The 18,181-nt window shown below is 34.4% G+C and overlaps 1 protein-coding gene across 4 annotated transcripts in view; it reads right to left on the bottom strand.

Moving 5' to 3' along the window:
* Window positions 1–609: 609 nt before the first annotated feature.
* The window catches only part of MINDY2 (MINDY lysine 48 deubiquitinase 2), a 73,971-nt gene continuing 56,399 nt past the window's right edge, over window positions 610–18,181 (bottom strand). For 2 of the 4 annotated variants that reach the window (XM_045067535.1, XM_045067532.1), the window contains 3 exons: window positions 14,446–14,619; window positions 10,705–10,899; window positions 610–7,076 (listed from right to left, as the gene is read on the bottom strand). In XM_045067535.1, the coding sequence (XP_044923470.1) occupies window positions 6,951–7,076; window positions 10,705–10,899; window positions 14,446–14,619 (495 nt within the window). In that variant the 3' untranslated portion in view covers window positions 610–6,950. Of the gene's footprint in view, window positions 7,077–10,384; window positions 10,447–10,704; window positions 10,900–14,445; window positions 14,620–18,181 lie in introns of those variants that run through there. The other 2 variants (XM_045067533.1, XM_045067534.1) reach the window with 2 other exon arrangements.

The following is an 18,181-nucleotide window of genomic DNA, read 5'->3' as shown; positions in this document are numbered from 1 at the left end:
ATGTAAAGTATAAGCAAGCAATAACTATACACTATAGATATCTTTAAAAATTCCTCTAAATGGATATTCAAGTGCCAATGATCATGTAATGTGCCAAGAAAATCAAGATGAGTAAGATTTGATTCCTGTTCTTAAAAGGTTCACAGTCTAGCTTAAGTGCTATAACAAGGGGAAGTCAACAAAATATGTGTAATAATTAATTGTGCTTAGAGGGCTGTGGTGTCTAAGAAAACTTTCATAGAGATGTCAGACATTAGCCAGTTTGGACATTAAATTGTTGGACAAAAACTTTACATTAGGGTTGGCTTGGTATAAAGATAAAGCAATCCTTTCTCAGCTCTTTCTTAGTCTTCCAAGAGGGTAAAAGTATCAGATATAATGAATCTACCATTGGAATCAGGTAGTTAACTATTGTATAGTTTAGAGGTTTCTTTTGTTGTTGTTCATTGCCTCAAATGGATAAAAATCTGTCTTTAATCAAGAATTAGTCCAAGTATCTAAGAGTTAATCTTAGATAAATGTGAATCAGTATGTCAATTCCCCATCTCTCCATTTCCCCACTTTGTAAGAAGTACCTTAATGAGATGAATATACATAGCAGAAAGACTGTTTGGTCTAAATATCAAAGTTTATTGAAATAAAATATAATCTATAATAAAAAATACTAAAGGTGTTATCACTGGTTACAGTTTTAAGTACATTAACAAAAAATCCAACATTTTAATCCAAGAATGATACTATCCTTGTGGTACAATAACAAACATGAAATTAAATGTTGAATAATACTGAATAATTCTGTCAGAAATATTTTATACTTTCCCATCTATGGTCACTATGCCTTTTTTAAAGGAATATTCTCCAAAAGTGAAACTTTCAAACCTTGTTTAAGACATAGTTTTTATAATTAAATAGTTAAAACATAATTAGCATTTAAAACCAATTAATTTTCTTTCATAGAAATTCAGTTCAATTCTAAGTTGGGTAGATACTTTTAGGTGTCACTTGAAAAATGTATTTCAATGCTGTTTTATATCCATCTCTACGGTCACTATTACTCTCAAATTGCAATTAAAGCTGGTCATAGAGCAAAATGAATTATTTAGAAGTAGAAAGGGCATTAAGATAGCAAAGAAAAGGAGGAGGAAAGAACAAGCGTTCATACACTATATATTTAAACTCTTTAAGAACTCTGTTTCAATTGGCCAGTCTTGGCCTAACACAAGAGATCTATGATATGTCATAGCAACTTCCTGACCCCAGTAGAAGGACATGAAAGTGGAGGAAGAAAATTTTTTTCTTCTTACTACATTTCAAGATCACTTGCTCTGTAGTCATGGTACTATTTCACTTGCTATTCCCCGCGAAACTGGCCACATCCAATTATTCTGCACAATTCAAGGAAAAAGACTCACATGCACTAACTTTAGGAGATGACTTTCAGGTACAAGTGACTGTTGTGTAGCAAGCATACATCAGTCTTCTATCATATTGTCCTACTTGTCATGTGTGGGTCTGTGAAAACAGTGGTTGTCATTTTATTGAGGAAAATTGCTTTTTAACAAAAACCATTTTTCAAATCCCCATCTTTAAAAATCTGTAAAGCTATAATATCCCATGTACTCTGGGAAAAAATGATTACCTCATACAACTAAGATGTAAAAAGGAATAAAAACTGACAAAATTGAGAATACCAGACATCTTCAAAGATTAAATGCCAATCTTAGTCTTTAAACATACTGTTAGTTAGAACTACTTTATGGTGGTATTTTAGTGATAATGTCCATTTGGACAGGTCACTGATTTGGGAATTTAAATGGGCATTTCAGTTTCCTGACTTCCTATTTAAAGGTGTGACCACTAGACCCAAAGAAGCCAGGATCACCTTCAAAAGAGTTTTGCTTTGTGCATTCTTTAACTACAGGATATTACAGTGAGGAAGGGTATGAAATTTTTTAAGTTAATGACATTATTAAGTGATTCAAAAAAAATTCTTAAAATTAATATCAAACAGACACATTATAGAATAATACTAGAGCTTTTTGTCTTTTAAATCTATAGTGATTTATAGTTTAGGTTTTATATTTCTGCCATAGTGTTTCAATACCTTATCTGGGATAGTACCATGTTCTCAAAAATACCAGTTATAAGAAGAGAAGTCTAAATCTCAGGACAATAGGACAAAGCAGAACTTGGTAATCGTTCAGCTATTGTTGAAAACTTTGACCTAGTTTTTTGAGTTTAACTTTTTTAATCAGAAAAGTGAAATTAGAAACTAGGATACTTTATGTAAAAATACATACACATATTCACAATGTATTAAACTCTAATTTCTAATAGCAGAGATACTGGTATTAACAGATATTTGTTAATTAAAATTTAGATAGATCTTCAAAAGAAGTTAAAATTACTTGGGTCCTGCAATCTGTCCCTCAGACTCCATTTTCTCTGTTTTGCAGTTTTTTGGCCAAGAAGGCTTCGATTTTAAACTTCAGTTTGTTTTAAAGTGTTACTTCAGAGAAGTAACCTCAGTTCTTCATAAGATTTTCTCAGCAGCTACGGAAATATTGGATATCAGTAAAAAAAAAAAAACCAAAATAAAAAACCACTATATTCTCAGAGGACCGAAGGATTCTGATTTTTAGTCACTTTCTAAAAGGAATTAATCTGCACATTATCAAATAACATTTTATACTAAAAACAGAAATAATTCAAATAGCCCTAAAAATGACAGTATTTTAACAGACCTAAATGAATTCCATCCATGCACAAAACTTTACATATATGCATTAGTAACTTGATATCACTGTACTTTGTTCCATGGAGAAAAGGCAAAGAGAATCTAAAATATTTAGATACATGAAAGATACTGGGAAAAATAGACTTTAAATGCTTTTTAAACTCTCAAAATCCTCTCAACTTCGATTAGAACAGAAAAGCAACCATAAAATACACTTTGGGAAGAGATGATGCCATACTCAAAGACAAGATAATTCTACAAATTTTAACAGCATTAAAAAAACTGACTTTTAAGAAATATTGTCATTGGGAAAAAGATCTCTACACTCAAGAACAAAAACTATAATATTTATTATTATTTAAGTAATATTCTGAGCTTATACTATGTCCTTTATTCAGGAGTATAAAGCACTAAAAAAATGAGCATCTTTTACATATTTAAAATAAAGTGAGGCACAGAAAGTTTGCCCCTGGAAAGATAAAATCTAGATTTTTTTAGACCTAAAACAGTTCAGACTTCCACATTTCCCCATTTGTATTTCCTTAAAATACAAATTTTGTACTATTTTTAATGCCTCCATCTTATTTTATCAAGCATTAGTAAGTTTACAGTGATAGTTTAAGTTGTATGCCCAAGTGTTGTATGATAGGTAAAGCCTGTTAAGTTTTCCATTATATTTTAAAAACTTGTATATTTAATGGGACATTAAATGAAATGTTATAATCAATTTGCTTTTTTGCTTAAAAGAATTTTTTTAAATAAATGAGTTTGAGGATAATTCTGGAAAATCTTGCCTTGAATATTTCTCCAGTAGGACTTTACTGATATCCACTTCATATGCCAACATTATTATAGGAACTATAACAATTCTTTCCTTAAATGTCTATTTGACTTCGAGTCCTCTTTCATCTCAAGATCTTTCTTAGTGACCTGAGCTGGTGATTCAGTAAAAACAAAGTACTATGGTTTTGTGCAAGTACAAAATGGTTAATGGTTAATGGTTCAGTCAACTAATCTCTGATACTGACTTGTTTGATTAAGCTAAGATCAGGAAGTATGAGGAAGAATTTGAAACATAGTATGGGATAAATTGTCAAATACTAGAAATATGAGACACTAAAACAAAATATATTCCAAAACCTAATCCTAAACTTAAATCTATGCCTCATTCCACTGCTAAATGACACCTTGAAACATGGAAGAAGTTACTTCCCCTAAACACACTGGACCCCTAAGCAGCCAATGCCAATTTTAGCTGCCTCAAACTGCTTAGTGTATGTATGTACATATGTATGTGTGTATATTCTTAAATGGTAATTCTTAAATTTGAGGGAAAGTTCCCAGATTCTTTTGTTAATAAAAATCAACGGATCCTTGCTTCAGAAACACACAGATAAACACACAGAAATACTTCTAAGTGTTGATAACCTATTGTAAATCACAGCATTGTTAATTCAATGGGATTACACATCAGGACAATTTTCATATTCGTAAGGAAGACTGGTCACTAAACTTCAGGAATAGCTTTTGAAAATATAAGAAAGTGTAGTGACCATATATTCACTCATTCATGTCTGTTTTGCTAAATCTAACAGCGACTGGTTGATGCAAACGTGTCCCTAATCTAGCCTATAAAGATTAACAACAAAAATGTTTAAGTTCTATCTTGTTAGCAATTCATGTAACAATTTTCAAGTACTACAAAACACTGAAGGAAAGACTTGACTATACCACTATCAAATTCCAATGTACCCAAACCAGCAATGAAACGTCTGAATGTATAATTTGTTGCCTTGAGCAAAATATAAGAAAATAAAGACACAATAGCTCTAACCTTCAAGGATGGAAAACCAGTTATCTCCAAGAAGTCTGTTTTAATAGAACTGAACATTTGATTTTTTCCTCACAGTAATCAAAGCAAACATTTTATCATTATTACTCTGGGTATATCAAACTGAAGTCCAGGAATGTAAGAAAGTTTGACTTGGAAATATTACATAGAAAAAAGGTTGAATTAACAAACACATTACATTTTTTAAGTTATTTTTTTATAAGTATACATTGATATCTACTTATCTGATAGCAGCACTGCTGGTTTTGAGTGAGTTTTTTTCTTCCAGAGGGAATGCAGAATGGCAGTATTATCTTTGGAACAAATTAAGAAGATAGTAACAAATAACAGAAGAATAACTTTTACACATATATTTCTCAAGGGTAATAAATAGATAAGTATATAATTATGGAAAAATATGCCTCAAATATGCTTTTTAAAATTTCTCAGGGTTTGCTGTTTTGCTTTTTCTTATTAAAATATAGTGCACTGTCACTACTATCTATTCTAGGAAAAACAAACCCTGAGGTTTGAGTTTCCTCCTTCAACCAATAGAGTGGTATCAAGAGTAAACTTGGCCTAAGGTCAACCTGCTTGAGCCAACAGAGAATTCTGTAGTACATCTGATTACTTTACCAATGTACACATATTTTAGGTTATTAACTAGAGACTCACCAAATATTCTATATCAAAGTTTTATACCCCAAACAGGTTCTCTGATGATTTATCATGCTAGCATGGGAAATCTGAAGGAGTAAACAAATGGTATAACATAACTACACATGCAATACAGAAGGACATGACATAAAAGATACAGCTTGACCCTGGATTTTTCCCTTAGAATAATTCCTTCCATAAATAAGACTTTACTTTTTATTTTTATATATAGACCCATCCTATAAATGGTCTTGGATCATGGAGAATGTTAAGGACATAGCTTAAGAACTCTAGACCACAGTTTTTAGTAGTCTATTGTCACCCTAGATCCCAAGAACATTCTCCAAGTGGATGCTCAGGTTAGATTAAGAAGCTCTTAAACAAATTTACTGAGGCTTAGAATGTAAATCACGTAACTACTTGGAGCAGCAATAGTCTCTTCAAAAATAACTAAAACAAACGTTTAAATATAAAGCATATAAAAAGGACTATTAAGGATAGTAGAAATACAGGAAAAAATGTGTTGCCTCATAATAAAGTTCAATAAATATTTCTTTCTGAATCCTATAAACACTACAAGATGTTATAGGTCTATTTGGTTCCCATAAGTTAAAAAAAAATCTGATTGCTTTTACCTCCTAAGTCTTATCTATTTTTCAAACAGATTTTTATTAATGCCTTTTCACTAGTCTCAGAGATTATTTCTAACTTCCTTTCAGAAATGTGCTTTTTTGTTGGCTTTAATAAGTATACTTAATTTTCCAGCAAATAAACATGATTTAAATTTTAAGGTTCAAGGTAATTCTAGAAAAAGGTAGACACTGAACTATCTGTTTTTCTACAACCCATATTTACAAGGCCTAGCATCCACTGTGGTTTCCTTCTTATACTCAGTTATCACACTGTCAATAAATAGTAACTGTAGTACAAGTTACCTATATTAAAGATTTCAAAATTCCTCAAAATTTCACAATACTACAAAGTCATTAATATCTGATTTTGATAGAATGAGTATTATTGTTATGCAATTCTTTGCTATTGGAAAAGAAATACAAATTGTTTTTTCTATCTAAATTAAACCCAAACTCCATTATCAGTTCTCAAGATAATATCTAAAATGTACATTCCTAAAGAAAGGTAAAGCTGTTCAAGGGCTGAACTAGTCCAATACAGGATTAAGGGCTATTTATTTCTGTTATTTTTTGTCTTGGTTCTTTTGTTGTTTGTTTTTGTTTTTTCTTTTTACATCCCTATATTAAATCCCTGGTTTCTCTTGAATTAGATCATAATTTAACATTGTAAAAATTAATTTCAGAAACTATTGTGCTAATATTTAGATTTCAGGAAGGAATCAGACAAAATAAGTTACCTCTATTCATTGTTAGAACAGAAGATAAAATAGCTTACTAACTGATATGAGTTATGAATGTCACTATGACACAAAATTTGCTGTGATTTGCTTATTTGGCTACAAGTGCAGTATTTTTCATGAATGATAACACACAGCATTTCCAACTTGTAACACGAAACTCCAGCTCATAAAGAGTGTACTGTGTGACTTGAAAAAGTCTGATTGTAACTAAGTTAACAACCTTTCCCCTGAAAAACATGAACAAAATCCATTGGGAAATCAGGCACAGACGGTATTTATCGGTTTTTCTTCCTTTCCTCCTGTGGTTTTGTTTCTCAAGACATATAGATGCATCCAACAGAATCCAACACTTGTTACAAAATGACACAGCTATTTTTGTCCTTTTCTTTCTCTTTATCTTTTTCTCGAGGTTCCTTTCGTTTACGTTCACTATTCCCAGGTTGTCTTCTACTTGGAGAGGCTTGTGCTGGCTGGCTTTGCTTTAAGAAAAATAAACAGGAAGAAATTACCTCAACTTTCTAAGGTGCTTAATCATAGTTATCTAGAAGGAAAAACCACAAGAGTGAAAGGAATCATTAATGGAAAAAAGTTACTTGTACACAGACTTGTTATGTTACATGGTATCTGAGTAACTGCCTCTGTCATTTTGGATAGATCTAATTAATGTATCCATTATTCTCAGTAAATGGAATTTTAAACAGTAAATAATGTATAGGATTATATTCCCTGAAATCTCAAATTCAAGAAATATTTATGTTAAAGTTTAGAAAATGTTAAAAAAAGAAAAGGTAATGTTTGGTAAATTAAGTTCCCTAAAACCTATAATAAACTATAATAAATCTCATTAATATAATAAACATTTTAAAGGAGAAAAATGAAAATCCTGAGAACTTTGAGTGTGAAGTAAGTGTATTCTGTGAAATAAGAACATTTTTAAAGAAAAGGTACTTATAATATGGTAGGTTTTAACTTTTAAACTTGGAATAGTCAACATTTGAACTAGGAATAGAAATAACTTGGTTTAATGGAGACCTCTATGTTTAATGTTTCATCAGACCTTAAAGCACATCTTGTTTTCTTGTATACCCAAGACAAAGAAACCGTTCTGGCATTGTACAGTTAAACATAAAAGAAGGGAAATATTTTTTTCATTTAATAAAATGAGATTTAATATAAAGAAACCCAATTAATAGTCACATTTTCAGTGCGTCATATGTTTAACTAGGAAAAGTAGAAAGGTGCTAATAACCTTTGTTGAATACTTAGTACATGTCAGACATTGGGTAAAGTACTAACATTATTTGTTCTTACCCACAAATCTAACAGTTAAACATTATCTTTTATTTTCCAGATAGGGAAAATGGGGCTAAGAGAAGTAAAGGACTTTGTCCAAGGTGTTAGTTACAACCAGCATGGGGAGACAGAAGCAGGAAATGGAATCCATGTCTATCTGGCTCTGAAGTCTACATTCTTCCTACCAGTACCTCATACTGCCCTCTAATTGCTACAAAAGACTTTGTTCCCATTTGTTTATATTCTTTGGAGCTATTAACAATTTAAAAAATACATTTGATTCAGTTGCACCAAAAATAATAAAATACTTAGAAAAAAACTTAACCAAAGAGATGAAAGATCTGTACTCTGAAAATTATAAAGCACTGAAACTGAAGAAACTGAAGACAACACAAAGAAATATAAAGATATTCCCCACTCATGGATTGGAAGAACAAATATTATTAAAATGTCTATACTACCCAAAGCAATCTACAGATATAATGCAATCCCTATCAAAATTCCAACAGTATTTTTCACAGAGTTAGAACAAACAATCCTAAAATTCGCATGAAACCACAAAAAATACTGAATAGCCAAAGCAATCTTGAAAAAGAAAAACAAAACTGGAGGTCTCATAATTCCAGACTTCAAATTATATTACAGAAGTTGTAGTAATCAAAACAGTATGATTCTGGGGCACTTGGCTGGCTTAGTCAGAAGAGCATGCCACTCTTGATCTCAGGGTCATGAGTTTGAGCCCCATGTCTGGTGTGGAGATTAAAGTAAAAAAAGAAAAAACAGTATGATACTGGCATAAAAGTAGAGACATACATTAATGGAACAGGATAGAAAACATACAAATAAACCTATAGTTATATAGTCAATCTTTGACAAAGGAGTAAAGAATATGCAACAGGAAAAAGTCTCTTCAACAAATGGCATTGAGAAAACTGGACAGTTCATGCAAAGCAATGAAACTGGACCACTTTTGTATACCATACATAAAAATAAACTCAAAACGGATTAAGGACCTAAATATGAGACCCAAATGTGAGAAACCATAAAAATACCAGAAGAGAGCATAGGCAATAATTTCTCTGACATCAGCCATAATAACATCTTTGTTATTATGTCAGATATGTCAGGAGACATATCTATCTCCTGACACAAGGGAAACAAAAGTAAAAATAAACTATTGGGACTACATCAAAATAAAAAGCTCTGCACAGCAAAGGAAACAATAAAACTAAAAGAAAACCTACTGAATGGGAAAAGATATTTGTAAATGACATATCTGATAAAGGGTTAGTATCCAAAATATATAAAGAACTTCTACAACTCAACACCAAGAAAACAAATGATCCAAATAAAAATGGGCAGAAGAAGGGGTGCCTGGGTGGCTTAATCGGTTGGGTGTCTGACTCTTGGTTCAGCTCAGTTCGTGGTCTCACAGTTTTGGGATTGAGCCCCACGTTGGGCTCTGCACTCAGGGCAGATTCTGCTTCAGATCCCCTCTCCCTGTCCTTCCCGCTTGCTCACTCACTCCCCTTTAAGTAAATAAATAATTAAAAAATAAAAAAGTTAAAAATGGGCAGAAGACAAAGATATAAACAGGCATTTCTCCAAAGACGACATACAGATGGCCAACAGACACATGAAAAGATACTCCACATCAGTCATCATTAGGGAAATGCAAATCAAAAGCACAATGAAATATCACCTTACACCTGTCAGAATGGCTAAATTCTAAAACATAAGACTTGGTGAGGATGTGGAGAAAAAGGAACCCTCATGCACTGGTGGTAATGCAGACTGATGCAGGTACTGTGGAAGACAGTATGGAGAGTCCTCAAAAAATTAAAAACAGAACTACCCTACGACCCAGCAATTATGCTACTGGGTATTTACCTAAAGAATACAAAATACTAATTCAAAGGTATACATGCACTCCTATGTTTACTGCAGCATTATTTGTAATAGCCAAATTATGGAAGCAAACTAAGTGTCCATCAATAGACAAATGGATAGATACATGGTATATACACAATGGAATATTATTCAGTCATGAAAAAGAATGGAATCTTGCCATCTGCAACAACATGGATGGAGCTAGACAGTATAGCACTCAGTGAAATAAGCCGGAGAAGCCAATCAGCATGATTTCACTCATACGTGGAATTTTAGAAACAAAACTAAATGAACAAAGAAAAAAAGACGAACCCAAAAATGGACTCTTAACCATAAATAACAGACAGATGCTTCCCAGAGGGAAGTGGATGGAGACAGAGGAATGGGGGGAATAGGTGAAGGCAATTAAAAGTACACTTAGTTTGACAAGCATTGAATAATGCATAGAATTGTTAAATCACTATGTTGTACACCTGAAACTAATATAACACTGTATGTTAACTATGCTGGAATTAAAATTAAAAAAACAAAAAAACAAAAAACAACTGAAGGGGCGCCTGGGTGGCTCAGTCGGTTAAGCTTCGACTCTTGATCTCAGCTCAGGTCCTGATCTCAGGGTCGTGAGTTCAAGCCCCGCGTTGGGCTCCACACTGGGCGTGGAGCCTACTTAAAAAACAAAACAAACAAAACAAAAAACAAAACTGAAAAATCTTGCCATCAGAAACTCAGGAAAAATAATTTCACTAAATGAGAAACACATTAAGATAATCACAAACTTATTATGACAATGCCATGAAACCATGGATGCTAAAATGCTAACAAAGTTCAAGAGTCAATACCTAATTTAAAAATAGTTATCTCAGTATAAATTTCTTTGTTGCTAAAGTCATCATTGTATTTAAGAATCGGAACACTAGTTTTTACCTGGGCCTGTGTAGAAGCAGAAGCAGCAGCAGCTGCTGCTTGTTCCTGCTCCTGATAATATTGAGAAGCCCGTCTATCCTCTTCTTCTTGGAGTTTCTTTGCTAGTTCCAAATCACTGATTCCTTCAGGTATTTGTTCCCAATTGATCTCTTGGCTCTGCTGTTCTTGTTGTAGAGATAATGCCATAAGGTAGTCCTAAGAAATTAAATTATAACCATCTTTAGCTATGAGAGTTTACTCAAGAACCCAAAGGAGTGCGAAACACAGAGGTTACAAAACTAAGAGGAAGGCTTCTTAAAAACATACCAGAGTTTAAATATAAAAACTAAAGTTACCTAAGTATTTCTGTTTGAGAGCCATAATCTCAGTGATGTTGCTATTATTCTAAATATTCTTGGAATTCATTTAAAATTATTCCTAGCACTGGCATATAAAGCATTCAAAAAAGCTTTAAAAACAACTCATCTAAAAAAATCAACCCCCCCTCTGCCACCCCTTGGCAAAACTTCCCTTAGGGACACCTGGCTGGCTTTTTCTATAGAGCAAGCATCTCTTGATCTTGAGGTCTTGAATTCAAGCCCCATGTTGGGCATAGAGCCTACTTTAAAAACAAACAAACAAAAAATAAGCTTCCCCCCAATTTATGAAAGAAACATGTCTGTAGAAAATTGAGACAAAATTAAAAAGTATAAGTTAAAATTACCTTATCATTACACAAAGGTAACTATTGTTTTTGTCTTTTTTTAAAATATTTTATTTTTTTATTTGACAGAGATCACAAGTAGGCAAAGAGGCAGGCAGAGAGAGAAGAGGAAGCAGACTCCCTACAGAGCAGAGAGCCTGATGTGGGGCTCGATCCCAGGACCCTGGGAACATGACCTGAGCTGAAGGCAGAGGCTTTAACCCACTGAGCCACCCAGGCGCCCTAAGGTAACTATTGTTAACAACAGATATATATCCACCTAGTTTTTTCTACATTCACATAGAAACGCAAACACATTTCCCAACCTCTCGTTAATGTCATAAAAGTCGTTTTTAGGACGCCTGGGTGGCTCAGTTGGTTAAGCAACTGCCTTGGGCTCAGGTCATGATCCCAGCGTCCTGGGATCGAGTCCTACATCGGGATCCTTGTTCCGCACGGAGCCTGCTTATCCCTCTCATTCTGCCTTCCACTCTGTCTGCCTGTGCTCGCTCTCGCTCTGACAAATAAATAAAAATCTTAAAAAAAAAAAAAGTCGTTTTTAAAAACATCAAAGAATTTCCGAAATCATGTATTAAATGTTCTTCCAAAACACGATTTTTAAGACCAACAGAGTTGCCCATCATACAGTGCTATTCAATTACTTAACCACCTCCTCCTTCCTCCCACAAACACCCCCAAATTATTTCCTACGAGAAAATGTGATGCATCTTTGCTGAAGGTTATATTATCTAACTTTACACCCATGTTTATAAAGAATTAGTATGAATGGAATTGACTACTTTGTGCATCTCCTCCAAACTACCCTCAAAATTAGAGAATTTTAATTACCCACAGAGGATATCTAAAAGCTTGTTGGCAAAGAAGACTCTGTACTATCTAGCATGAATATCTTTTTTTTTTTTTTTTTTTTTTTTTTAATTTTTTATTTTTTATAAACATATATTTTTATCCCCAGGGGTACAGGTCTGTGAATCACCAGGTTTACACACTTCACAGCACTCACCAGATCACATACCCTCCCCAATGTCCATAATCCCACCCCCTTCTCCCAAACCCCCTCCCCCCGGCAACCCTCAGTTTGTTTTGTGAGATTAAGAGTCACTTATGGTTTGTCTCCCTCCCAATCCCATCTTGTTTCATTTATTCTTCTTCTACCCACTTAAGCCTCCATGTTGCATCACCACTTCCTCATATCAGGGAGATCATATGATAGTTGTCTTTCTCTCTAGCATGAATATCTTATTCAATTCAATTTTTTCTCCTCACTTCTTCAAATTGCTCTTTGCCACATCCCATGGTCTTAAATCCACTCCTTCCTTGCAACTTCCACAGACATTATCCTTTATCTTTTTTTTCTCGGCATCTTACAACTTTACTACTGTGGCAACCTATTGTTCTACCTTCATTCCCTCTGCTCTGGTATTTTTTTACATACAGTGTTACAAAAATCTCGCACATTTCTCTCAAGTAATATTTTTTCAAACGCCCCATAAAGTTTCTGAAGGAAAATAAGCATGTTATTATAGATATTTGTATACTTAACTTCCAAGAGTCCTAGAAAGATCAGCATTTGTTTGAATCCAGTATTCTTCTATGCACTCACAGCTTACTATTCAAAGTACCATTATAAAACTTAACATATAATTATTAGTTGGTCAAATATTTGCCTCTCTGTTAGACTGTAGAATTTTTGAGGACAGAGCGAAATGATTTATCTTTGAATCCCCAGGACCTTGTTACTAGTGCCAGGAACACAACTCAATGAATATTGGCTAAATGAACAGTCTCTATGTACTCGAACTGTTAGTATCAGAAACGTGCCAACGGTTCAACATAACCATGTTTCTGCCTCAGTCAGGGAAAAAGTCCCAACACCGTTATACTTCTAGGAATAAGTACACTTGTGGCTCCAAGACTGCTCACCTATAGCAGTCTCCGTTCTACATGAGAATTCCACTAATTAGTGCAGCTCTTGCTCTTAGTGTCGGCTTACTCTGGAGTCTAAGGCTCAGAACACCCACCTGCTTTTTTACCCTCTCTCTCCTACTTCTGACTAGCCAAAATATATCTCTACCACCAGGGCTAAGCCATCATTACCTTTTGCTTGAATTGCTAGTCTCTGCTTATACCTGTGTTGTCTGTTTACACCTATGCATTCCTCACATAGTAGCCTTTAAGAAAGGTAAAGTAGATCATCTCACTTCCATGTTTAACACTTGGCATATCCTTCCTATTGTAGTTTAAAATAAAATTCAAACTGTACCTTTGGCCTTCAGAATTCAATATAATCTGACCCCCTGAACCAAAGTGTATAATCAATGTATAACATGTAAAATTATCACTTACTGATTTAGGAAATGTCAGAAATATCTCACAATAAGTCTTTTTTTTTTTTTTAAGATTTTATTTATTTATTTGACAGACAGAGATCACAAGTAGGCAGAGAGGCAGGCGGGTGGGGGGGAGCAGGCTCCCCACTTGAGTAGAGAGCCCGATGTGGGGCTCAATCCCAGGACCCTGGGGATCATGACCTGAGCTGAAGGCAGAGGCTTTAACCCACTGAGCCACCCAGGTGTCCCCTCACAATAAGTCTTTAATTCAAAAGTTTTAGATAACTGAATTCACATTTGAAAGGAATGAGCATTTTATTTTTTATTCAGTTAAAAATATTTTATGGGACGCCTGGGTGGCTCAGTTGGTTAAGCAGCTGCCTTCGGCTCAGGTCATGATCCCAGCGTCCTGGGATCAAGTCCCACATCGGGCTCCTTGCTCGGCAGGGAGCCTGCTTTTCCCTCTGTCTCTGCCTGCCACTCTGTCTGCCTGTGCTCGCTCTCGCTCCCTCTCTCTCTCTGACAAATAAAATCTTAAAAAAAAAAAAAAAATTTATTTATTAGGGGGAAAGGCAGAGACTCCACATGGGGCTCAATCCCAGGATCCTGAGATCATGACCACAGCCAAAGTCAGATGCTTAACTGACTGAGCCACCCAGACACCCGAAAGCAAAAGCATTTAAAACCATATGAAGAAGACAAATTTACCTGATCTATCTGATCTTGCTGTCCTCTATATACAGTTTCAGGATCTGAAGGAGGCCGCAGATGAAATTCTGAGTCACAGAAATTTCCATCACCATCCACATTGTGTAGGCTTTCCCAAACAACTTTTTCTTCAGTAAGAAACCCCTGGTCTGTTACCAGCAAATACAGTAGACCCTTAATAAGAAAGAGAAAGGACTATTAAATTGACCAAAACTAGTTAAGACTTAAGGGAAATTTATCACCTGTATGTTTAAAGCATATTAATTATTCCTATTAGTTAGATATAATAAATAGTAGACAAAGTAGATACCTTATTTGTTCACTGAATTAGGTCTACCTGGCTTTGAATATAGTTTAAAATTGGTATGCTATAGTATAATGAGAAGTAGGAAGCTGCTGGTAGGTTCAACTACTACACAACTTATCAGTAAACCTTTGGGGGTTTATAATCTCATTTCATAAAATAGAAATATACTATACAAGTTCCTTAAATACATAGTGGGTAACAAGACACAGTCATAATAAAATGATATCACACTGCCTGTTTATTAAAAATAAAAAATTAAGCCTATATGACTAATCCAATCCATACAATTTTTTTCTTTTTCTGCTAGCACCATTAGCTGTTCTTCTTTCATATACTAACAGTACTTTGCACTTCTTTCTTTTTTTTTTTTTTTTAAAGATTTTATTTATTTTTTGACAGAGAGAAATTACAAGTACACTGAGAGGCAGGCAGAGAGAGAGAGAGAAGGAAGCAGGCTCCCTGCTGAGCAGAGAGCCCAATGCGGGACTCGATCCCAGGACCCTGAGATCATGACCTGAGCCGACGGCAGCGGCTTAACCCACTGAGCCACCCAGGTGCCCCAGTACTTTGCACTTATTTCTATTGGAGCATTGAATCACAGTGTGCCACGATTGTTTCCCTGGCCTCGTTCCCAGACTATATTTTTAAATCTCTATTATCTCTTGGCCTAGTGTAAGGTGCATCATAAAGTTGAAGTCTAAAATGTATTGACTCAATTAATGAATTAAGTTGTATTTACAGTCATTACCACAGAATTTAGTACCAACCTCTAATTTTTCATATGCATTAGTTCTAATTCCAATCATATGTAAAGCGTCCCTATGATACCATATAAGGTTTATAAGCCATTTTTAGTTCAGATCTGCCAAAGATATGACTTCCATTTACTTGCTTAGGTTTCCCATTGGTTAATATGGTATTTGTTGTTGCACAGGATTCATGCTTCTCATGTTCTCTCATCAAAATTAAACTTAATAATTAAGAATAAGAAATTCCTTGGGACGCCTGGGTGGCTCAGTTGGTTGGGCGGCTGCCTTCGGCTCAGGTCATGATCCCAGCGTCCTGGGATCGAGTCCCATATCGGACTCCTTGCTCTGCAGGGAGCCTGCTTCTCCCTCTGACTCTGCTTTCCACTCTGTCTGCCTGTGCTCGCTCTCGCTCGCTCTCTCTCTGACAAATAAATAAATAAAATCTTTAAAAAAAAAAAAAGAATAAGAAATTCCTTGAGAGAGATTGGTGGTGGGGTTAGAGAAATCCCTGGATAGAACCATAACTCTATGATCAACTAATCTTCAACAAAACAGGAAAGAATATCCAATGGGGAAAAGACAGTCTCTTCAACAAATGGTGTTGAGAAAACTGGACAGTAACATGCAGAAGAATGAAAGTGGACCACTTTCTTACACCATACACAAAAATGAATTCAAAATGGATGAGACCTAAATGTGAGACCTGAAACTGTAAAAATACTAGAGGAGAAAACGGGCGATAAGCTCTTTGACATCACCTGTAGCAACTTCTTACTAGATACATTTCCCGAGGTAAAGGAAACAAAAGCAAAAATAAACTACTAGGACTTCATCAAGTTAAAAAGCTGCTGCACAGTGAAGGAAACAATAAAAAAAAAAAAAACTAAAGGCAACCTTTGGAACAGGAGAAGGTATCTGTAAATGACATTTGGAATAAAGGGTTAGTATCCAAAATATATAAAGAACTTATACAACATCAAAAAAAATAATAATTCAGTTAAACTGGGCAGAAGATATGAAGAGACATCTTTCCCAAAGAAGAAATAGAGATGACTAACAGATACATGAAAAGATGCTCAACATCACTCATCATCAGGGAAATGCAAATCATGAGGTTATCACCTCACACCTGTTAAGAATGGCTAAAATTAACAACACAGGAAACAACAGATGTTGGCGAGGATGCAGCAAAAGGGGAACCCTCCTACACTGTTGATGGCAATGCAAGATGTGCAGCCACACTGGAAAACAGTATGGAGGTTGCTAAGAAAGTTAAAAATAGAGCTAACTTATGACCCAGCAATTGCACTACTATGTATTTACCCAAAGGATACAAGAGTACTGATTTGAAGGGATACATGCACCTTGATGTTTATAGCAGCATTATCTACAATAGCCAAATTATGGAAAGAGGCCAAATGTCCACTGACTGATGGAGATATATCTCCATATCCACATGTGTAACACACACACACACACACACACACACACACACACACGGAATATTACTCAGCCATAAAAAGGAATGAAATCTTGTCATTTACAACAAGAAACTATTGACTAAACTCTGAAGCTTTAAAAAACTAAGTAATTATTCTTTTTGAACATTTACTGTATGTCTAGCACTGTGTGACACAGATATTCCTAAATCTAAAATAGGAAATCTTTCCTATTGCCTACCACCAGTTACATCTAAGAATTAGCTGTATATACTGATTAATTTATATGGTCACTGAAATTACTATAGCAATATAAGAAGTATTCATAAAGAAAAACATTTTGGCATATACAGTTTAAAGACATTGCTTTAAGCAAAAATTATGATGTGATATTTCATTCTTTTTTAATCAAGTAGGTTCTAGTTCATCAAATATTCTACCACATGCTCAGTACTATGCTAAGTGCTTGAGGATTCGTATCATGAAAAGTAATGATCTTTCCTTACTTTATATTAGGCACCCCTTTTATGTTATTCCATAAACACTGCACTTACCACTATCATAGCACTTTATACATCGAACTGTAGTTGTGTATCTATTTACTTATCTGTTGTATGTATTTCAAGCTCCTTGAGGACCAGAGCCATATTTTATTCATCCATGCATCCTCACTACCTAACATATTTTTAATATCCAGAAGGATCTACTTTGCCCTAAAATAATTTAAAAGAAAAAAGTTCTTCAAAAAAAAAATTCTAAAAGTTCTTTCCAGCCAATTTTCCACTGAATAGATCTAACCCTTCTATGTATATACTTACCAGAGTATATTTTAATATACCATTATATTATATAATATAATATCTAGGTTTTACAATTTATTTTAGTTAAGTCCTATATTAGAGTGGCTACTTACTAGGAGAAAAATTACAGTCTTTTTCTCCAAATCACACTTTAAGGTGGGTAAATTCTGGGAGGGTTTTACTGAAAGCTATTGCCAACCATAGCATACGAATACTTACAAGTTTAACAAAAATGGTGTTTTTTTCTTAAAATAGGTGACCTGTCTTCTCATCAGTCTCAATTTCTTCCCCTTTTATATCTTGACATTTATCAAAGAAGTCTGTAGTCTACTGTCAATAATGCTAGTTATTACTCAACAGTTCCTTTATATAATTGCATTGCAGAATCGCAAAGTGGGGGCGCCTGGGTGGCTCAGTGGGTTAAGCCTCTGCCTTCAGCTC

This window comes from Mustela putorius, unplaced genomic scaffold (assembly GCF_011764305.1).
Source record: "Mustela putorius furo isolate JIRA1106 unplaced genomic scaffold, ASM1176430v1.1 tig00003896_pilon_pilon_pilon, whole genome shotgun sequence".
NCBI classification, from domain to species: domain Eukaryota; kingdom Metazoa; phylum Chordata; class Mammalia; order Carnivora; family Mustelidae; genus Mustela; species Mustela putorius.
This window is presented reverse-complemented; position numbering and strand designations above follow the sequence as displayed.